Source organism: Oppia nitens, unplaced genomic scaffold (assembly GCF_028296485.1).
Source record: "Oppia nitens isolate AA-2021 unplaced genomic scaffold, nextdenovo-longstitch-racon4-pilon3 scaffold7_pilon_pilon_pilon, whole genome shotgun sequence".
Lineage (NCBI taxonomy): Eukaryota > Metazoa > Arthropoda > Arachnida > Sarcoptiformes > Oppiidae > Oppia > Oppia nitens.
In genome coordinates this window covers 3,246,361-3,272,500 of record NW_026533251.1, presented here as the reverse complement: position 1 = coordinate 3,272,500, position 26,140 = coordinate 3,246,361, and the positions used below count along the sequence as shown (strand labels likewise).

At 26.9% G+C, this 26,140-nt stretch overlaps 2 protein-coding genes and 1 pseudogene across 2 annotated transcripts; all 3 read right to left on the bottom strand.

Annotated features, from left to right (window-relative positions):
* The window catches only part of LOC128963821 (glutamate receptor ionotropic, kainate 2-like), an 18,569-nt pseudogene extending 5,257 nt beyond the window's left edge, over window positions 1-13,312 (bottom strand).
* A 4,228-nt stretch (window positions 13,313-17,540) lies between these two features.
* On the bottom strand, window positions 17,541-19,065 carry LOC128963820 (mitochondrial basic amino acids transporter-like). Its single transcript, XM_054310352.1, has 3 exons — window positions 18,922-19,065; window positions 18,451-18,554; window positions 17,541-18,291 (listed from the first exon to the last, which is right to left on the bottom strand). The coding sequence occupies exons 1-3, from the start codon at window positions 18,959-18,961 to the stop codon at window positions 17,557-17,559; spliced, it is 879 nt and encodes a 292-aa protein (XP_054166327.1). The 5' UTR covers window positions 18,962-19,065; the 3' UTR covers window positions 17,541-17,556.
* Window positions 19,066-21,428: 2,363 nt separating this feature from the next.
* Window positions 21,429-25,825, bottom strand: LOC128963813 (uncharacterized). The gene is made up of 2 exons (XM_054310345.1): window positions 25,303-25,825; window positions 21,429-25,230 (listed from the first exon to the last, which is right to left on the bottom strand). The coding sequence occupies exons 1-2, from the start codon at window positions 25,806-25,808 to the stop codon at window positions 21,444-21,446; spliced, it is 4,293 nt and encodes a 1,430-aa protein (XP_054166320.1). The 5' UTR covers window positions 25,809-25,825; the 3' UTR covers window positions 21,429-21,443.
* Window positions 25,826-26,140: the final 315 nt, after the last annotated feature.

Sequence of the window (26,140 nt, the reverse complement as noted above, 5' to 3'; positions counted from 1 at the left end):
ATGTGTGTGTATGTGTGTGTATGTGTGTGTATGTGTGTGTATGTGTGTATATGTTTCTATGTATATATATATATATATTTGTATGTGTGTGTGTCTATGTCTATGTTTATGCATTGAAAATAAGATAACTTATGTTTCAATTAGTTGCTATAATAATTACTTTAATAATAGCCTACGACAACAACATAGGTATGTAAGACATGAGACATATATATATTTAAAAATAAAAATTATGATCCCGGAGCTGCTGCTTACTTACCCCTTCAATAAGTTCTTTAATCATACCGTTCCATTCGCCCCTCTCGTTCCTACGACCATAGGTCCCATCCTCGACCAGTTTGATAACATACTTGAACCCCAGGACATCGGCAATTTCACGGATCAAATCCACACAATAGCCCTCATATTTTTCATCATCCGTTTCCTCCACCACTTCCTTATCCATACAGTAGGGCTTTCCCTAAAAAAAAACAAATTAATAAGTTATCAAATATGTTATCAATAAAAAACAAACAAATACTTACTTTGATTGTCACAACTGTTAGGGTTTTATTTTTCAATGTTTCTCTATAGCCCTCAGTCATGGCTTTCGTATAGTTTGTCATAAACATGACCTTCTCTTTCGGWGTCCARTCGCCTACCTGTCCATTGGATAATAATTTTTTTTCAGATAAATAAATAAATAAAAATTATAAACCAGAAAAACACTAACAAAACAAACAAACAAAACAATGTATTGAAAAAATTTTAAAAACTAAACTGCAATTAACAACAAAATAATAATAATAGGATTATAGATATAAATATATAGATAACTTTGGCTAATAATTAATGKATAGTTTGTGTGTYTRTGTTTGTGTCGKATATTTGATTGAGGATCAGTTGGATTATTATTTTTTTGGTTGAGGACAGGGATCTAAAAATATTTTTTGATTTACTACTACTACTATACATGTTTGAGACCCTCCCGGGTTAGCTCAAGTAGCCGTAGCCTGAAGTCAGTCCGGGAACCGCTTGAATCAAATCGGATGTGTGAAGTGATTCCGTCGATATTTATCTTTAAAATTCAAAAAAAAAWTAAAAATTAAATTTAAAATYAGATAAAAYATGTTTTTTTAAAAACAACAAAACAAAAAACTATAATTAAGTTTTTATTTTATTWTGTGTTTTAWAGTTATGATTTTTATTTATTMAAMAWWTTTTTTTATTTTCTATATTTATWATAGTTTTWACAACAAAAATAAAAAACTAATAGATTTTTCATATATTATCCAAAAAWWATTTTTTTATTTGTTTTTASTTTTATATTAATTAATAATAATTTTTTATTATTAAAAAATCATTAATTAATTAATTAGGCGAACTGTTRGCGAGCTTATTGTTGAGGATAGGGAGGGGTAACCAACTACTACTACTACTGGTGCTAATACTGGTGTTAATACTGGTGTTAATACTGGTGCTAATACTGGTGCTGATTATACATACCATACGCATATARTTGGTAACGGCATTACCGAAAACCCACGGTTCCTCTGTTTCGCAACTGATTGGCCGTACGGTTATCGACTGTGTCTGATCCAAGTCGTGCAGGGCTTTGGCAAACAGCCGTACGGCGTCGTAGACCAGCGATACTTCGGTCTGGAGACGGGGCGCGGGTTGGGTACGGGTGTKGGTATGGATGTAGGTGTGTGTGTGTTTGATGGGGACAGTCATACATATATAAAAGAGAGACAATAATAACAACAACAACAAAAATTAATTATTAATTAATTTTATAATAAAATAATTATTTTTTCTATCAATTAATCAGTTAATGATATTTACCGTAAAATTTAATGCCATATTCTGTTTGGTGTTTGAACATGAATTGTATGCCAAAAAAAATAAATAAAAAAATAAWTAATWGATTAATTCAATTAATTGTTTTTTAATTAATGATTATTTTRTTTTTTTTTAATTTAGAARTTATGACAYAAACACACACACATACCTAAACACATACAYACACACACACACACACACACACACACTCACACACATACACACACATACATACACACACGCACACACATACACACACACACACACACACTCACACACATACACATACATATATATACTCAAACACACTCACACACATACACACACATACCTAAACACATACATACTCATCACACACACACACACACACACACACACATACACACAYACAYACATGCATACATACTCACTCACTCACTCACACACATACCTAAACACATACACACACACACATACTCAAACATACACACATACACACACACATACTCAAACATACACACATACACACACACAYAYACACAYACTACACACAAACAAACACATACACACACATACAWACACACAAACACACACAYACATACATACCTTGGCTATCTGTTCAATTGGTTCGCCTTTCCAATTGGGATACCTGGGCGGCGAATTTTGCCAATCYCTTATGACTTCGGTATATTCGCGTGAATTATCGTCGACYAAACTGAACCCCGATATATTGGTACCACCGTATTGATAGTCATCCAATTCAACCGTATGTATRTCCAATGATGTAAAAAARTAGTTATGATAATCGGATAGCATGTCGACTTGTTGGGCATGTTTKARRACTTTTTGTATATTCTCCCTGGGTACATCAATGATTATGTTACGTATACCCATTTTATGTAGTTCCTTGAATGTTGTCCTATATTCGCCGGTAGCTATCGGGAACTGGCGGACAACTATACGTTTTTCCCTGAGTTCCGGATCTTTTAGTATTTCCTGTACTCTGACCAGTGCTATAGTATTGTGTGTATAGCAAAGGGGACAGTTAGATAGTGAAAACAGATAATAATAATTGTTAATATTTTTTATTTGTTTGTTTGGTTTACAATATAATAAATATAATAAAATTATTTTATTTTTTTATAGYTTTTATTTTTATATTATATATTAGTAATGAAATTATTAATAGTTTTTTTGTTTTGTTTTTCTATWTAATAWTTTTTTGTTGTTKTATTAATRAAATAAAAATAATTATCTAATATATAGTATTTTTCTATTAATAAAAATATTTTAAGTTTTTTTTGTTTGTTATTAAATTWWAAAAATTTTTTGTTRTCATTGCTGATGTAAATTGMATTTTGTTATTATAATTATTAATATTATTATTTTAATTATATATATATATATATATATATAATCACACATTTCTATCAATGACAATGAATAACACTATATTACTATACATCATATATTATATATTATTAATATGTTTTTTGAATTAACACAATTATTTAAATTAATTTTTATTTTATTTTTCACTGTGTGTTAATTATTTCCATAAAATAGCATTTAGTTTGTTTGTTAACTATTTTTTACTATATTTATGCTAACTTTTATTATTATTACAGTATTAATGTATCATTTAATTCAAGTGTCTATTTTTTTTATTGAAAAAATGCTATTTTTAATTGAATAAAACTAAAGTATTTGAAAAATGTATGAATTATTTTTATTTAGTTATTGAACTAGAAATTTGTTGTTTTTAAAAAGGCTATAAACAACAAAAATGTTTTAATTAGTATAATTTAATTAATTATTTTTTTTTTTTAAAAACTGTTCATGAATTTGATAGATATATTTATTTTATTTTATTTCTAAATATATATATATATATTCTATTATAATTAAAAATAAAATCTAATTTTATTTTAGTGCAATTTTTTATATATATATATATATATATTATTATTATTTTTTCTAATCATTTATTTTAATTACTCAATTTTATATTAAAATTATTATTATTATTATTATTATACTGTATATCAATGATATATATATTCATTGACATTTTTTTTAGTTAGTATAACTATAGGTCATTAATGTTTTACCATTATATTTAAGRTACAGTATATTTCCTATTGATTAATTAATTATCAACAAAAATACAGTGTATTTTATATAATTAAGTTTAATATTATTATTTTTTTTTTAAATAAATAAAAAAAAGTCATATGAAGTCATGTATTTTACACAYATTTTATCATCAAAAAAAAATAAAAAAATTTGAACAATATTTACACAAAAAAATTTGTTGTTATTTGCGAAAACATATTTTTTTAATAGAAAAAATGTAATATAAATATTATTATTGATTATGATTTGAGATCAACAAAAATAATAATAATAATAAATATGTGTATATTGTCTATAMATATAAAGTGAATGAAACTTTATCTMTAATTTTTTTTAAAACTGTACTAAACTATTGATATACAGTATAACTCAATTAATTATTTTTTGTTTTTGRCTATCTATGAGATATATGTTATAACTTGTAATAATATGTGAAGGACAGGGAGGCCATCATCATCATCAACAACAACAAACATTAGGAACGGTATGCAATTAATACCAACAATAACCAACAAATTTTTTTTTAAAAAAAGGACAGTTAGTTAGTTAGTTAGTTAGTTAGTTAGTTAGCTAACTAACTGACTGATTAATTAGACAAACAACTTGCCTTCATTTTCCTCGTACAATATGGCAAAACTTTTCCAGTTTTTCAATTTAATCAAATCCCTGAACGCATTGCCCAGTGCTATGGGATGCGGATACAGATTGATGGAGTGATTGGATGGCGGATCAAATTTAAAGTCCCATCTGGTCTCCATATGCGGCATATGTAGTACATCGCACGTGGACTGTACGTGTGCCGAACTTTCCACCGACTGGGGCCCGAATATGGCCGATACGCCCTCTTGTAATAGACTGCATACTGTCAGTGGGGTAGGTTAGGTGGGGTGATCAGGGAGAGAGAGAGAGAGTWAGGCATTTAGAAACAATGATAATAATAATAATAATAATCCTATTATTTCCTGTTGTTGTTTTACTAGACAATTAAAATATCAAATTTTTGAAATTTAAGTAATATTTTCTGTTTTATTTTTTTTTTGTTGTGGTTTTGGTTTCAAATGTCTAGTCTGACTGGACTGACTGACTGAGTGATTGTGTGTGTGTGTGTGTGTGTGTGTGTGTGTAGCAGTGTGTATGTATTATGTGTAATACGATATCTTCCTAAACTATGTTAATAATAATAATAATGCGGATTACTATTACATTTAAAGATAGATAGATATATTGAGATATATATTATATATATATTATAGAGAGAGAGAGAGAGAGAGAGAGAGAGAGAGAGAAATGTTAATTGTTTTTTTGTTGTTGTTGGTCATCCTATTTATAGCCCCTGATTATAATAATGATAATAATACTAATCATCTTAAACCTAAATTTTTGTGTCGACATTAAATATTACACATATGTAGCATATATTTTTTGCGGGGGAGGGGAGGGGGTAAGCAGATAATTAAGCAATTATGGTATGTGGGTGGGGGGGGGAAGGGATAGGTATGTATGCTTGCCATGAGTTATTGTATGAGGTATGGTATGTCATACAACAACAACAACAACAAAAATATGATAATAAAAATACCTCTTTTAGACGCTTGAAAACTATCGCATTTTTCCAGCCGTTCAACTTGGGCTATGAGCCGGGTGTGCGGCAGTACCCGATTGTCGGCATTTATCCGGTCGACCGCATACCGGAAGGCCAGTTCTACGGCATCGTCTCCGTGCTCGAACAGTCCACCTACCAGTGCCCAGTCATATGGCATAATTGAAAAATAAAAATAAAACAATTTTTTTTTGTTAGACTCCAAACAGTTTAACAGACAATAATAATAATTATTATTATTTATATATATATATATATATTTATATACAGTAATAGTAATAAAAAAATTTATTGGTTTTATGTATAATAATAATAATTGGTTTTATTATCTATTAAATATTTTTTTGTGTAAATATTATTATTAGTTTGAAAACAAAATTAATTAAATTATTATAATAATTACTGTATATTATTATTGTTGTTTATATTTGTTTAATATATTTTTTTGGATACAATATATATTTTTTGTTGTTGTTTAGTTTTATTATTATCATATGTCACATAATATGTGGTATTTTATTATACTATACTATTAAAAAAATACAATTTTTATAATAATCCGATTAAATACTGTATTAATATTATTGTACTTACCGTACAATACTATTACTACTACTGTACTAATTGTGAATTTGAAAAATATATAACTACACTCCATGCCAAAAGTTTAGAATAGACTTAAATATAATCATATTTAATCTAAATTAAAATTAAATCTTGAAAAAACTTTTTAAAATATTTAAGCTAGAGTGTGTTTGACAATATTATTGCATTAAAATTTTGAAAAAGTGATTTAGTAAAAAATTATTACATAATTAGTAAATATTACTAAAAAAATGTGTGACAAAAGTATTGAATGAATAACTGTTGACCCAATTTTGGCGTAAAAATCAAACTTTCAAAAGATAAAAAATAAATTAAAATAGTTCAAATCTTATTATAATTAAAAAAGATAATTTAGACAGTTATTCAAGAGTACCCAAATAAAAAAATTAATTTCCCGCGGGAAACATTCCGAGTGGACGGCCACTTAATTACTTGGTCATTATTGACCAATCTATATTGTTGGTTAGTTTTTATTTAGCTAATACTAAAAATTATACAAATTTGTCGCCAAGTGGACACCCGAAGTTAATTTTAAATTATAATCGCCGAAGCACGGTAACTTCGGGTGGCCGTAGCCCACTTACCGATAAAAATATTGCGGTCAAAGTAGCGCTGATGTGTTCATTTAAACAAGTTAAAACAACTTTGGGCAGTGAAAAAAATTTTCAGCTGCCGAAAATGGCCATAAATAACCTCGACTAAAGAGATCCCATAGAGATATATATAAATTTTTCTAAACTTGTGGCATGGAGTGTATTAGTATTATAAAAATATTATTGAATTATAAGTTTATTATTATTATTATTAGTTTGTTTTTTTTTGTTTCTCTCGTAAAGTTTAACTATTTTAAGTAATTATAAAAATTTTAATTTAGATTTTTGTATTTAATCTTTTTTTCAAATTATAGAAATATTTTTTTTTGTTAAAATTTACTGTATATTAAAAATTAAAACAAATATAACTATAACTATTGAATTAATTTTTGTAGACTAATAGACGACAACAAAAATATTTGATATTAAAGTACTTATTGTTTGTTTGTTTGTTTCTAAACTATGAAAATAAATCCTAACGTTTTTTTTATGATTCATATTTTTATTTTCATTTACAATATTTATGTACTTTATAAATATGTATGTGTAATGTACTACTAATGTATAATATATTATAAACCCCATTGATACCCCCCTGGTTATATACTGTATATATATTTTTTCCGGCTATTTTCTCTAATGTTATATATATATATATACAGTATATACTGTATATATATCCACATAAGTATAAAGCCATATATAGTGTACAGAGAGAGAGAGAGAGAGAGAGAGAGAGAGAGAGAGAGAGAGAGAGAGAGAGAGAAGAAACTCATATTTTATTGAAATAGCCATTAGATTTGAGTTTATGTTTATTTAGTCTCTCTCTCTCTCTCTCTCTCTCTCTCTCTCTCTCTCTCTCTCTCTCTCTCTTTCTCTACTCTATTAGTACTAAATAAGCAAAAAATAAAATCTATTCATATAAATCAATGTATAGTACTGTATGTACAGTATATATGTTTTCATTGAATGCAAAATTGATATACTATAACAACATTTTTGTATCAATTAATAATTCATATAAATATTAGATAATATATATATATATATATGATATATAAATTATATTTTTTATGCTGCACTTACTCTATATGTATAATATATCAATATATTTATATATATAATATATATATATATACAGTATAATACATGTATAATTTATAAATAAATATATGTAATTTATAGAGTTATATATTTTATATACTGTATATAATAAAACAATTGCATTGAGATATAAAAAGATTTTTTTTTTAAATATACTATTGTTTATTACAAATTGTTTATACAGTAGTAAATTGTACTAAAAATAATGGGAAAAATAGATTTTTATTGAACCATATTATATAATAAGGTTTGTTATCAAAAACAATATCAATGTTAGTATTTTTTTTTGTTTTAAGTAAGTAATGTTATCATAAGTAAGTATATTATTATTATTAGTAGTATTTATTTAATTTTTGTTTTATACTACTATATTTATATATAAATATAAGGTTATATTATATATATATACTATCCATAACTGTTAATACATTTTAATTGAGTCATAAAGTATTATTATAGCACCGGTACTATAAAACACTATAGTAGTAGTGGTAGTAATAGTAATAGTAGTCAATTGATTTTTATTAATTTAGTGAACATTTTATTAGTTTAGTTGATTAAAATCAACAACAAATTTATTATATATATATATATTGTAATCATAAATTTAGATTTTATCATTATAAAGTTGTATAGACTGTTTTTATAGTAACCATATAACCATATATAACATAATATTATATACTGTATATATTAATCAAAATTTTTATCTAACAATAAATACAAATTTGATTGTTTTATATATTGGATATGAAAAATAATAAATTATAAATATTATATTAGTATTTTGTTTATAAATTTAATTTATTTTATTTTTTTCAATTAAAATTGTTATATTAATATTAAAGTTAATATTAAATGTTAAATGTTAAATGTTTTATTTGCATTATGTATAGTATATATATATTATTATTAATAATAATATACCACATAATTAGCTAGATTAGTGTACATTATTAATTTTAGATATTTTTTTAATTAAAATTTATTATTATTTACATTAATTTTTTTTCATTTAAGTAATATAATATTTTTTTATATGTTGCTTTAATCTAATATTTATTTAATTTTCATATATATACAGTATATTATATTTATTATATGATACAATTTTAGCACTACACTAATTAGCTACTTGTATATATATATACATTGTAAATACAGTGTATATAATTTTTTTTGTATATTATTTTCATATCACATCTAATAATAATAATAATAATGTAATAATAAAAATATAAAAAATAATAATAAAGATAAAATAAATAAATAAAAAAATTGGTTCATCCATATAGTTTTGCTAATGATAAATTTGATTGTTTGCTAGTTAGTTAGTTTATTTTGTGTGTATTGTTATTATTTAGTATATTGATTATGTGATTATATATATATATATACAATATAGTATATATATAGTACATGTATTTGTAACCGTTATCTGAGAGACAAACAACACATACACATAACTAACTAACTGTGCGATACTATAGTATAACATCTAACAAAAAATTAATGATGCGATTGATGCACACATTTAATATTGCTATTAACTATCTCTCTCTCTCTCTCTCTCTCTCTCTCTCTCTCTCTCTCTCTCTCTCTCTCTTATGCGCATTTTATATATTATATTATAAGATAGAGAAAGAAAGAAAGAAAGAGAGAGAGAGAGAGAGAGAGAGAGAGAGAGAGAGAGAGAGAGAGTGAGAGATAGCAAAAAAACAATTGATAAAATTTTATTTAATATATTTATAAAATATTAAACAATATTATATGATTAGTTTGTGTGTGTGTGTGTGTGTGTAATATATTATACTGTGTATCATATATTTAACTACAAAAATAAACACTATTTTTCTCCAATGTATATATACTATACTATAGTATGTATTATATAATCTATTATAGTATTACTAGTAGTAGTAGTAGTAATCGATAATTTGTTAAAACACATTACACACACACACACACACTGTCGCATAAAATGTTAAATTAGATTATATTTATAATATATAAAACAAACATTTATAAATTATAATGCAAATATTTCCTTATAATATATATATATATATATATATATATATATTGTAGTATTTATTGTTGAAAAATTTTTTGGTGTTATATATTACTGTATAATGTTTCCATATAAAAACAATTTAATTAGATGTTAGCTACTAATTTATATAGATATACAATATATATATGTGTGTGAATAAACATTATTACAGATAATAATGTATCCATTTATATATCAATTTGCATATCTAAACAATATATTGTATACATATATATATATATATATATATAAGTTTTTAGCTATTTATTAGATACTTAAAATGCATAACAAGAATATTCTGTACGGGAATTATATGTAATGTGTTTTTAATTTTATTGTTTCTAATTATTCTGTGAATTGTCACTAAAAAAAACATTTTTTTTATTAAAAACTAAATTATATTATATTTAGTATATCTTATTATTATTATTAGTACTTAGAATTTATATATAAGTTATTTATTTTAGCTATGAATGTATTTTTTCATATAAATATATACTGTATATACTATTATTGTAATACAATTTATTTATTTATGTTTCTTATAGAAAATAGTAAAAAGCTAAAAAAATTAAATCTGAAAATAAAAAAATATATATTATTATTATTATTATTATTATTATAAGTTATATAAGAATCATATATAAGTAAAATAAAATACTACTACTACTACTACTACAACAAAAAATATAATAAATAAAATAATTTATTATTTTATTTTCTATTTTTTGTTTTGTTTAATGTTGTCTCCAAGTCTTTTCATATATGATTTTATTTTATTTATTTTTTTTGAAGCAAAAATTGATTGCACTGTTTGCCAGACATGACATGTTCAATGGGTTTTTGCACATTTGAAATATACTGTATTATACAATATATATATATATATATATACTAAATATATATACTAAATACCATATATATATCATAAATACTAACTATAGCTACTGTTTTCCCCCATTATTTTAAAAAAATATTTTATTTTACGGCCACAGTTTAACTGCCAGTTCCCCCCCCCAATCCAATGTCATAGACAATGAAAATATAATAATAATAATAAAACTGTTTTTCCCCTCTTTTATTTTTGCTTTATATTTATGTGTTGTTATTTCATCCATATATATATAGTAGTATATATCATATATCATATGTATATATATATATTGTATATTTTATACAATAGATATGTATATATTTTTTTGCGTATGACGACAATAAAATTGTCACATTTAATGATATTATATTTATGTAATACAGTATAAATATATTTAGATATATATATATATATTTCAATAAAATATGTACAAAAAAATATTTTTTAGTCTAATTTTTTTTATTAAAGTATTAGTATTGTTATATTTATCATATTACATATTTTTTTATTTAGTATTTTTATTTTTAAAATTTATTTCTATCTTATTTTTTTAAAAAATATTTTGATGCTAAATATTTTTTAATGTTAAAATAGAAAATAGAAAATTTATTATAATTTTAAATTTTTCTATAATAAGAAAAATATATTCAATGAATATATGTCTAGTAATATATATATATATATTCCAAAAATGTGATTTTTTCCATAATTTAAAAATCTATTATATATAATGATATTTATATTTTAATGGTATATATCACATATCTGTTATATATATATATATATATGTATATTATATATATACGGTATATATATATATATATATATATAGTGTATAAATTTAGTTTAAAACTGCTTAACACATTTTATCCAATATATATGTAGATATATATATATATACAATATTTAACATTACTATAGAAAGTGGAAATTTTTGGGTTTTTTCTATTATTAAATAAACTGTAATTTAATATCTATTGCAATATACAAAAAAAATTGACTGAAAAAATTTCTAATAAATTTTTTTTTTGCTAACAAATTTCTTTTATATATATAAATTGTTTTGTTAGATGAAAACTAAAAATTGTTTTCAATGATTAATAGATATTATTGTATAGTTTTTTTTCTAACTGTAAATTTTTTTGAAATTTTTGCTCAATTGAACAGTCAATATAAATTATATAATAATAAAAATAATAATAATAATACACAATATTAGTATAGGAAATAATATTTTTAGTTTTAGTTTTTTTGTGTAAATTTTTTTGAGATTTTTTTTTAAAAAAATGTTATCATAAATTGATTATTTTCAAAAATTTAGTTGTTATCTACAAAGTATTTTTAATAATATGTTTATAATTTTATTATTTTTATTATTATTATTATTGGGTTTATCTCATAGTTTATTAAGATTTATAAAACAAATATTAATATATATATATAAAAATTTAATATAATTTAGAAAAATATTTAATGAATTTTTATAATAAACTATTTTTAATCAAAATTGATTAAATACATTGTATATAAAATAGCTTAAAGGCATAAATGTTTGTAATATATTATATAAATTTATATATATATATATATATATATATCTAATCATTTCAAATAAACCATTATTATTTAGTGTTCAAATATTACAAAAATTATATACAATTGTAGCAAAAATATATATTTACAGTATATTTGTCTATAATTTATAACATTTGTGTTATAAATTTTATTATTTTAGGTTATACTTACTCACCAAAAAATAGGCTACAATTTTGTCTTTTAAAATAAAATAATAAAAAATAATAACAATAATAATAATAATAATACTAATACTGAAAACAATTTACACGATTTAGTAAAAACAATAAAAACTATTTATGATTTACTTGAAAAAATATATTTTTAAAAAATTAATTTTTTGTTGAGAAAATTAATTTTATATAATAATAGAAAATATTTTTAAATATTTATATATCAGTATATATTAAGAATATTATTAATATTTTTATTAATTATAAAATGCAATATAGAATAATAAAATAAATTAGTTTCTAGTTTTAAATATACGTATATATTAAATATCTATTGATATATTTGGTTTATTTGCATTTATATATAAAGATTACTACTACTACTGTACTAATATTATATAATATAACCAAATAAAACATTAGCATTAGTAGTGTAGATGATTAAAGTCATATATGTATAGATAAATTGATGATAGATTTACAAATATATTGACATTTTCTCTAAATATATAATACTGTATACATGTATACAATATATACAGTAGTATTAAATAGTAACAGAATATTCTATGTCTCTAAAAATTTTATTTTACATACAGTGAATACAACCAAAAATATTATTATTTTTATTATATGCCATTATATTTTATATACATATATACACACATAAATATATATATATAAATGATAGACATATACATACCTATCCTTATAATATCCGGAAGTGCGTGCGTTATATCAAATAATTTGCAAAACAAACACAAATACGATAGTAATGGTGATATTGTTATGATTTTTATTAATGTTAATATTAGATAACACTTAAGTATAATCATAATTATAAAATAGATATTTTTTTATATATGCAACCTAAACACAAACACACATTTATTATAAACACACACACACACATACACTGTATAGATAGATATATAGATATTTACACACACAATGTAATGTTGGTAAATGTTAATGTTATTATATATATATATATAAATAGGTAAACCCAGTGTACAGTATGTATATATATATATATATATTATATATATTTTTGTGACTTCAAATAGAGAAGCCAATTGTGATACTGAATAAAAATTTATTGATCTTTCACTCTCTCTCTCTCCCATCTCTCTCTCTCTCCATCCAACCCTATGGTATCCATTGGCAACGCATCCATGAGCTGGAGTAGAGTAGTGGCGGTGGTGGTGGTGATGGTAGTAGTAGTAGTAGTGGTGGTTGGTATATATATAAACTATATGTGTGTGCCATCCATGAGCTTTTCCATAATATATATAACTACTATACTCTATGTATAAGAAAGTCTACCTTCCAGTGCTGTGCGCCAACACATCAACCAATTTGCACAACATTTTTGCCCATTTAATATATATATATATATATATATATATCAATAGTATATTGTGTCCATTACCGATGATTATATATATATATATATATATAGTATCGTACGGTGATAAGCCATTAGCGGCTCATGTAGTTTAGATATATATACACCCCTTTTTTATTTTACCCGAAAAATACTGTATAGATATATGTTATACATTATTATCGTAGTTGTCATTGTCGTTGTCATTGTTGATGATGTTGTTGTTGTTGTTGATGTTGTCGTATTAGTTGTTAGTATTTGTTAGTTTTTAAGATGACATTTATTATATATAATATATATATATATATATATATAAATATATTTTTGTATACAATATATATATAATATTTATTATATATCACATAAATCTTCATTTAAAAATTGTTTAGTGAGATATTTCAACGCGAAAATACAAAAAAAATAAAATTGTTATTTGATTTATATATATATATATATATATATATATATTATCTATTTATTGATTGGTATATAAGGGGGGAAAAAGGGTTACAAACTTTTATCTTTTATTATTTTGAAACATAAAATTGTGTTTTTTTTGATGATGATTATTATTATTATTTTATATGAAATATAGACACAATAATATAAATAAGTTTTTTAATAATAATAATTATTATTATTTATTAGTTTATTAATAATAATAAAAACAATTAGTATCATCGTAAATTTTRTTGAATTATTCACAAAATAAAATATTAAATATTTTTTTGCAAAAAATTATTTTCCAATTTTAATAAACATCTTTCTTGTAATAAATTTATTTTAATATAAAAAATAAGTAATTTTTAATAAAAATTATTAATTGWTAAATAAAATTGTTAGCTGAAAATGTAATTATTTAAAARATAAAAATTAAAATAATAATTTTTCAATACATATAAATATTAAGATTATATATATTGATATATATATATATATAAATTTATATATTAATTATAATGCTATTTAAAAACTTTACTTAAATAACTGATATTATAATTATTTGAAACAATTTATTTTAATTAATTTCTAAACATATTTTTTGTTTAAAATTTAATTTTTAAAAAATTAGATATTAATAATATTWAATATTACATATTATTTGCAATAAAAATATTTTAAATTACATTTAATGTTTACTATATATTTGTAATATYATATTCAATAAGTATCATGAAAAAATTATCTATAAAAATATGTTTTACTTTTTTTACAAAAAAAACAATTGACTATTAAATGTTAAATGTTTTATTGTTTAAAAAATRAAATAATAATTTGCTTTTTTTAAATTATTTAATAAATATTTCATAACCGGATATCAATTTAATAATAAATTGATTTTTATTTTTAAAAAAATCATAAATTGTAAAAAAATTAATTTAACACATTAGACACTAATAATATAACTGATATTATTTTAATAATAAAAAAATTAATAGTTTATTAGTTATGATAAATTTTATTAATACAACTTTTTTAATATATATATMKWAYTTTAAATATGTATCTTAAAATTTTTTTAGTCAATTGATTTTTAAGACTATATATATATATATATTGATATTTATTGATTTTTTATTTAACTTTCCCCCACTACCACCATCACTACCCCCCTTTGAAACATATTATATCCCAACATTTTTGTGGACATAGATTGATTGCAAAATCAATAGGGCTTTTAGTCTATATATATATATATATATATATATATATATATATATATATATATATATATATATAAGTTTTAATACACATACTATTTATTTATACAAAAAAACAACAACAAAAATTATATAGATTTTTATACAGTATATGATATATGTTTTTTTGGTGTCATTTATATATACTATACTAGTWTCTAAAATATAATACGGTATATACACAGCACCTGTATATATATATATATATATATATATATATATATAAAACTGTTATAATTTATAACATGTGTTTATAACAGTCATGCCATTCAACAACATTAGACAAATAGTATCAGTCTATCTGTGATTTACTATCAAATATATATTATATAAGCACCGAAAATATAAAATCAGGAAAAACTACATACAAGTGCTTTTTCAAACACAACAATACCAGTGCTTTCACTGTATATATATATTCATCCATTTAGACGGAACTCCTGTCGTCTCCTATTGAGATCCAAATGTTGTTATAAAATATAATAATTATTTATTTATTTTTTTATTTTTATTATTAATTTAATTATTAATACTATACCGGTATATATCAATATATATATAGTATATATAATTTATATATAATTTATTATTTAGCATTTTATGTCAAACTTATTAATTATTATTTATATTATATATATATATATATATCATATAATCCAAACAATTACTACTTTAGGATTAAAGTAATAGTAAAATGTGTTAAAAATCAATTATTTCAAAAAAATTTTTATTAAGAATTATATTTTTTTAAATTATAATAATTTATTATTGATTAGTATTGAAAATTAAATAACAAAACAAAACAAAAATTAGTTTTTCAAACTAACATTTAACAAAAAAAAAATTTAAAACTACAAAATATTATATTAGATTATTTGTAAATATTTATGTGGTTTTAGTATTTTTTGATTTATTTTTTTGTTTTAATTTTCATTTTCAATATTTTTGTTGTTGTAAATATCTTTCAATTTACCGAAAAAATTATTGATATAAACAAAATGTGAAAAAAATCGGAAACTTTTTCAATAAAAAACTTCAATTAAAAAAATATATGTACTGATAATTATTAAATCAATTATACAGTAATATACAGTATATATATATATATATAAATTAAATAATATTTAAAAACTTAATTTTTATATTACAAAAAACATCTGATAGATAATTGATATGATATTTAATTTAGGTTTATATATATATATATACAAAAAAACAGTTGGTTACAAAATTTTGTTTAAATATATATATAAAAATATAAAACTTTTATCAATTTATTTATTGAATAAACAGTAATTCAAATCAATTTATTTATTTTTTATCAAATTAATTATGAATTTTTTTTTACTGTATATAAAAAAAAGTGATAATAATGATAATATTATTAATAAATTAGTACTGAAACTGAAAAGTTTATTTTTCACAAATCGTGTGATAATTATTAATATACTGTATATTAAATATAATATAATAAAATATTTACTTAAATATTATATATATATATATAATTATATAATGTATTTGACTATAAAAATATCATATGGTTTCTATAGTTAATGATATATTAAATTGTACTGTACTTTAGATATTAATTTTTTTTTATAAATATATATATAATTTATAATTAAACCAAATAAAACAACAATAAATAAATTMAAATTTATATTTCATATAATTTAATCAAACAAATAAAAAATACTATTAGATTTAATTCAACAACAAATTTTTTTCAAAAAAATAATAATAATAACAAAATTAACACACAATTTATATGATTATTAAAAACACAAAAATTTTAACAATAGTATGATTTATATATTTTTAAAAAATTTATCCAAAAAAATAATAATAAATGGGTGGACACACACACAAACTTAATGAGCACTTAATTATATATATAATTAAAAAAAACAATTAAAATAATTAAAAAAAAATTACTAAAATTATTATTATTATTATTCCAGTATATTATCACTAGTTTTTCCCGTCGCGGCCGCCGCCGCTGACCGCTCATCATCACAATAATAATATTCATACGACCACAATGTCCAGGTGACTACGGCAAAAGTGGTCGCATTGGTCGGAAATGCCCGAACCAGTGTCGGCGTTACTCCCCTGACAAACACATTGAAGCCGTCGTCGGCCAGCGATCGCCTAATACACTGACCCATCGATCGGTACGTATGATTGTCGGCTTGAATACGTGATTTGATTACGTCTAGGGGATAGATGGCCAGCCACGATACGGCACCGGCCGTACCGCCGGCCATCAGTAGCATCCATGTGGACGGTGTAGTAGTAGTTTCMCGTCGTCCTCCGCGKCCATTGTTGGCCGCCAACTTCAATAGTAGTTCATAGCATGCAAAGTATGTGGCAAAAGCGGGAACATCGCGGACAATGGTTGCCCCGAAACCGCGATACAGGCCACGCATACAGCCCTCTTTGCGTATGGTTTCCCTGAGGCAGTCCATTACGGACATCGACCGTAACTGTGCCCGTGTTTTGATCAGTTCAATCGGGCACGAGATGAACGATTGGGACAGTCCAGCGGCACAGCCGGCCGTTGCCTGCCATAGTAGGGACGGTTCATCCATTTTCTTGATTAGCGACCCGTAGACGCCGAAAACGATGGCATTGATGGCCGTCAGGCCGGCCAACGGTGCGCACAGACCGCGATATAGTGAGATAACCTGAGATCAGAGGAGRAGGAGGGAAGGTAGGGGTAGGGGGTATGGWTAGGGGTTATATACACCAAGTTTTAGTGATCTTTTTTTATTATTATGTATTTATACAAATGTTTTAATTGTTATTATTATTATTATATATATATTTTTTGTGGGGGTATTTACCGAATGTTCGGCCAATACTGATGTCATTGTCAAACGTGTTGARCTGGTCTGCATTACCACTTTGATGGTGTCCAATGGATGGCCCACTAGGACACCGGCCGCACCTTTAAGGGGGGATGGGAACGGGTAGTTAGAATCAATTGAAAACTTTTTTTTAAATATATAAATTATTGTTTTGATTTTTGTTTAATTTTTAAAATTATTATTATTCTTATGTGTGTTGTRTGTATGTATGTATGTGTGTGTGTGTGTGTGTGTGTATATRTGTGTGTRTATGTGTGTRTATGTGTGTTTGTATGTGTGTATGTATGTGTGTTTGTWTGTATGTGTGTTGTATGTATGTATGTGTGTATGTRTGTTTGTATGTGTGTWTGTATGTATGTATGTATGTGTGTGTATGTATGTATGTGTGTGTATGTGTGTGTATGTATGACCTATTGATTAATTATAATAATCTAAGAGCACAGTTACCTCCGACACAGCCGGCAATGAAGTCTATAAGACTTGCCATTTATTAAGTTACCAACAAATCCAGTTCCCATTTAACCCATGAGATGATTATAACACATAGCAACACAACACACACACACCGTATAGTATGGCCTCTAAATAAAGTTTTTTTTACTTAAAAAAGGCAATTATTATTATTATTATTATTATTATTATATATATATACTAAACTACTTGTTGTGCCAACAAAATTAATATTATAAAAAAAATCAATTTAAGTTAAGACACACACACACACACACATGACAACCACCATCACTGATTGTGAGAGGATATACCGTTTTAATTGTTTTTTTATATACCGTTTTTTTTGTTAAACACACATTACAAATACAAATCACTGAATTACTTAAATATATTTAATTAATTAAAAATATATAACTTATTTTTTTGTTGTTGAAAAACTACTATAACTATTAATAATAATAATTATTATTGAATGATTTAGTTGTAAATTAGTTATCATTTATCATTAGTTATAATTTTTTAATATAGGTTTGTATTTTATGCATCATAAAACATTAGTATATTATATTAATATATTATTATTATTATTATTATAAAGTGAATGTAGTATTTTTWAAAATAAATAACTTCAATATTATCAATATATGAATCATTGGTTTTGTAAAAAAAAATTAAAAAATTAAAACTACAGTATAGTTATATGTTATTTGATATTAAGCGGAGAGTTAGATAAAAAAAAATTTGTTGGGGACGTCACTTGTTTGATGTCATAGTAGTCCTTATATAACTATATATATATATATATATATATATATATTTCAGCCAATATTTCTAAAAAAGTTTTCTAGGCTTCAGGCCATTAACAAAACACACACACACACACACACAYACACACACACACACATACATWCATACACACATACATACATACATACATACATACACACACATACATRCATACATACATACATACATACATACATACATACATACATACATACATACATACATACATACATACACACACACACACACACACACACACATACATACACACACACATACATACACACACACACACACACACACACACACACACACACACATACATACACACACACACATACATACACACACACACATACATACACAAACACACTAACACATCATAGCGTTTTTGAAAAATGTTTGCGTAATTTTGCTAATAATTTAATATAAATTTTAAGTTTATATATATATATATTTAAAAAAAAGTTATTTAATTTTTAAGAGAGAGAGAGAAGTAATATATTTTTTAATTGATAAGAAAGACAGATATAGTATTTAAAGACATTGAAACAGAGTGAGTGAGAGAGAGAGAGAGAGAGAGAGAGAGAGAGAGAGAGAGAGAGAGAGAGAGAGAGAGAGAGACGATAGTCCACTGATCTAAACGTTTTCAATACTCAAAACACGTCCTAATAATACTAATCATTGATTTTCATTGGTTTAAACAACTAATTTTATTTTTTGGCAAAAAAATTAAGTTTATAATTTAATGCATATGTATTTTTATTACAACAACTCATTTAATACTTTATAAAAAAAAATAATTTAATAATTATATGATATTTTCCAATTAAAACAAATTACTAGTATATATATATATATATATATATAAAATGTTGATTTTTATTTGGCATTATTGAAAAATAATATATAAATTTATATTTTCAATGTTAAGTATATTAATTATTGTGTATAATATAATACAGTATATAATCGATATATTTTAATATTTAAATATTTTCTTTTTTTATATCATATATAAAAAACAATTATTTTTACAAAAATTCATGAAAAATATTCCTAATATTCCTTATTATGATATGTATGTGTTGTAAAACAAGTTTGTTTAAAAAAAAAAWATTCAATTAAAAAAACTAACATATTTTTGTTGATTGAGATAAAACCAAAAAATTTTAGTGGTATTTTAAAATTTAAAATAATTGATAAAATTATGAGAGGAAAAAAACAAACAAACAACAWTTTTTTTTTTGAAATTTTAAAACAAACAAAACAATTTGAATAAAATAAAATTATAGTATAAAATGATTTGAAAAAACAAACAAACAAACAATTGTTTAAAATGTAATATAATGTTAATCAAACAAATTTTGTTAAATGCAATGTATTTTTTAAAAAATACTATATACTATTAATTGATAATTAAAACACAAATTATTTAATAGCTTATAATAAATGGTAATGTTTTCCATAATAATAATAACAACAACAATAATAATTTGAATAAAACTTAATATAACAATAATAATAATAATAATACATATTATTTGATTATTTTTTCCATATTGTTTAAGCTATTAAAATATATTATTAATTTATTTGAAATAAAAAACAATTTTTGAGATATTTTTTTAAAAAATAAATATATTAAATGCAAAAATTTAATGATAATCTCTCAGTAGTAGTAGTTATTAATCACTAATTGTTTCGTTTGACTACAACTACTACTACTACTACTCGCCATCGGAGCTCAATATAATCATATCATCATTGTTTGGCCGTTTGTTGGCATTGTCACCACTAGCAGGTCCAGCACTACCACTACTACTACCACCACCAGCAGCAGCAGCAGCAACACAACCATCGGTTCTGTTATTATCATCAGCGGAGTCATCGCTGTCATCATCGCTGATCACTTGACAGTATGAATCGCCATATAATCCACGCATAAAATCATCATCGGATCCATTGTCCACATCTTCTTCTTCATTATTATCATTATCTTCAGCTTTTGGTGTCGCAAACACTTTCGACTCATCTTTTACTTCGGATTTCACTTCCGATTTCACTTCGGATTTAATTTCGCTTTTAATTTCTAGTTTTATTTCCGATTTGATCTCCGATTTGATCAGTGCTTTCACATCCTTTTTATCGTCTTTGACATCGACTTTATTGTCGTTGTTGTCATTACCTATACTGTCACCGATAATATGGTCGACACCACTGTCACCATCATCGTCATCATCATCATCGACATCGATTGGTTCGTTTTTAATCGGCATATACCTAACCAGTTTGATATTGACTTCTTTGGTAATGTTAAACTTGAGCCGTAGCTGTTGCTCGTAGACCATATCGAACTGATCCATTAGCCGATTGAGAAACGTATCGATGATATCGCTTGACGGCACCCGTATGTATTGGTAGTGGCGGCCAATCAGCCGCAACTGTTCACGTTTGATATCGTTGAACGGTTTCTGGCCTCTGAACGATATGTTGTAGGCATTCTCGCAACTGGTAAAGTGGGCGTCAATCAAATGTTTCATCAGTACATAGGGATGATTAGGACAGAGTACTTCAGTAGGACCGCCACCGCCACCACCACCGCTGCCGTCGTCGGCGCCGCCATTTTCGGCACATAGATTACACTTTAACGATAGCCATCGGAAATGTTTACATATATGTAGCTTTGCCTGCCATAGGCTGGTAAACGGTCGCGGTTTTAGTCGGCAAATTGTAGCCGATTTCACACACAATGGACACTCGATGGATATGTTTGCACCGCCGGCCGCAGCCGATTCATTGGCCGCTTCGGCCGCAGTGGCAATATCTACGAGATCGGCGTCGCGGTGTTGATTATCCAGGAAATCGTTGATCCAGTTCAACACTAACGGTGACATATTATCGCCGAAATCCATTTTTTCGGCATCCGTTTCCTTATGAACACTTGACCAGTGATAGGTCATCTCCCCGTACCCAACCGACCTAAACGAACATTGATTGCACAGATAGCCCAACAACAGGTGTCCTTTGTAGTGTTCAATGGCTTCCGTATAGTCGTTAATGATATAGCCGTGCGTACAGAATACGCAAAAGTATTTGTGTTTAACACGATCGGCACCGGCCGGTATGGCCGACAACATGGATACCGGACCGCCGGCTGCCAACTGAGATCCTCTGACGCCGCCGGGTTTGGCTGTTGACTTTTTGGCTACACTGACTATACGTTTGACTACTGGCGGCTGCTTATCCATCAAATTGCTGTCCATATCGTTGTCGATAATGTAATCATCATCTGATGACGATTCATACGACCGGACAGGTAGTGGTGGTAGTAGTGTTGTTGTCGTAGATGATGGCAGTGATGGTGATGATGACGGCTGTGGATCAACTGCCATACGTTCCTCATTGTCATCATCGTCGTCGCTATCGCTACCGAGATTCAGTACTCGACGTTGCTTTTTCATTGGCGCTACCGGTTTGCTTCGATTGTTGACCCGTTTGAACGGTCGGGCGGCGGCCTCAGTCGACAACCCGCCTGTAGTAGTAGTGTCCACCAATGCTTCGGGTCCTCTCTTTCTGCTATTGTTGTTGTTGTTGGTCCTGTCGTTTCTGAGCGGACCCAAGAAAGTGCTATCGCGTATCCTCTGTGTCAGTGCACCCTTACCGCCCTTACTGACGGCGCCGCCGCCGCGKCCACCACCACCACCACGACCGACACCRCCGGTCGACTTTCTGGCCGTTAGTTTGGCTTTTTCTAAATTAGTACCCGAAGTCATACCGATTGAAGTATTTTGATCGAACGGTACGATAAACTTCGAGTAGGCCGGCTGTAGGTTCGGATGGGCCAGATTTGAATGATCATTGATTTCGTGTTTCTGGCCAATAAACGGCGTCTCATTTGTCGACATAGTCGGACAGCAGTGGTCACATTTGAACGACGATTCGGTTTTGTGTACAGTTTTCAAATGCATTGTTATATGTGTTCGTCTGATTGGTATATCGTTCAGACAGACGAGACATTTGAAGACATTTTTTTGTGCGGGTTTTGGTTGCAATGATATGACTTCGAATCGTCGTTGCTGTTCAAATCGTTGTCCACGTCTGGGACCAGCTGTTGCTGATTCATTGTCYAACATATCTAAATAGWCTTGAGTATCGTCTCGTACTGCTTGTAGTCTATTCTTATTCCTCTTCTGCTTATTCTTCATCTGCTTCGACGCCWGATTTTCATCGTTGACTTCTTCATCGGCGTCGTCGTCGCTCAACTGTAGATCTGCTTCAACATCGGCCAAATCGATCGGCGGCGGGAAGTYGTCGTCGTCGTCATCATCTTCGTYATCACCGACGCCGCCTAAATCGGCAGTTGTCGATGATGTCGATGGTATACCACTATTATTATTATTATTTTTAAATTTCATYAATTTCATCTTCATTTGCTTTTTGCGTCTCCATTCGCGATAACCACCAACGCTGGCGCCGGCGCCAGAAGTTTCCGGCTTTTTCTGAGCATCAGTTTTGTTACCATCATTAGTGATGACATTGTTGTTGTTGTTGCTAATGTTGGCCGTATTATATCCATACTGATCGTCCAAATAGGTATCATCAGTATAATACGGATCAACAACATTGGGTACAATATTCTGAATGTATAGACGGGCATAATTCTGGCTAACCATCGGCGACCCATTAGCTGCTGGCAACCAACTGGGATTGGGATTAAAGTATCGGCCGCCGCCACCGTACGAGGTAGTGGCCATTGGACTGTTTGGTTGGTCATAATCGATRTAATTATGGTGATTATATYGYCGTTGTTGTCGTTTCTCTTTCTTGTACTGACGATAGGTCTGCTGCTGATTGGTTGCGCCGCTCGTAAACCGTTTCTCACGTTTAATCTCACGCTTGGGCGGTAGCAACGGATCGCCGAGTCCAGGAATGGCATCCTTGGCGGCCGAAGCMGCCGCCGCSGCAGTGTCCGACTTTTTGTTAAGCTTAGGAAAAAACTCGGAAAAACTGCTGCCACCGAATCCAAGTCCGGGAATTGCATCGCATTTTTCGGTACACTGTCCCGGAGTAGTAGTAGTACCGGTAATYACTTCGATATTATCGTCATCATCGCTGAAATCAAGATCCGAATCGATGGTAACTGTTTCTAAAGCTTTGGACACTGTAGTCATCACTGTCTTCAACTTATTGTTACCGYTGTTGTTGTTGTTGTTGGCCGCGGYCAACAATGAACGGCCGTATTTCAGCCGATAGACAATGRTATGATAGTCGAGATGTCGTTGCGAACAATGAAGCAATACTTTTGTCTCGCGATGATCGCTAAAACAACAGTACAGACAGTAATATTTGTCTTCTTTTAGTTGACCACTGATTTCGGGCCGAAATTTTTTGATCCATTCGGACGCCGATATCTCCGAACCGTAGGTTAGATCTTCGCATTGAATTATTTTACATATATTTTCATTTTGATCTTCAAGCGAATCCAATGTTGTTATCTTCTGGTTATACAATGACCTAAAAATAAATAAATAAATAAAATAAAAGACATAACAATTTGAAGAAATTGATCCCAAAAAAACTACATACCAGTGCCGATAGTGTACAGTAATCTGATGRACGAGTAGATGTTGGCCAGTTGATGCCCGAAACAGACATTTGTTACATTGGAAGCAACGTTTGCCGTGACCGGTGACCATATGATARACCAGTCGGGTAGCCGAAGATTCATCAGTCKGRTAGACATTGCTGGCACTGTCCGATAGAGTTGCGGTCAAAACGTCGGCCATTTTGTAGTCAAACTGACARTAACAACAGTAGACTTGTTGGTGACGGCGAGCAATATGCGACTTAAACACCCGTATGTCGTCGGTAGCAAAGAAACACCGTTTTTCGGCGATTGTGTCGTCCAAACCGTACGGATCGTCGCTGGCCGGYAAACATTTGAAAAATTTGGCCAACTGGCGTTCACGTTTGGCCAACAGTGATAGACGTTTGTGACTGACCAGCGGTATCTGCTTCTGGATGGTTATGTCCGGTACGGATACTGTTGACGATGTCATCGATGTTTCCGATGCCGTTAGCGTCTGCGACATRTCCTCGTYGTTGTGGTCGTCATCGTCGGACACCGTTGTTGTTGTCATCGAGTGGTCATCACTTGTCKSCGCCGCCGACGGTAAYTCATCGCACRMTWTGTTATCAGTTATCGTTGTCGACGCCAACCCGGCTATCGGTATGTCCATAGCGGATGATGTCATAGTGTGACCACTACTAGTAGTAGCAGTAGTCGGGCCATCACTATCGGCAACGATTGCCGCCGCTGTCATAGTAGTTGTTGTCGTCGTTGGTATCGGTAATTGTTGGCCAACCGTTGTCGGTGTTGTTGTCGTTATCGTCGGCTCGTCCACTGAATTGTGGTCATCATCGT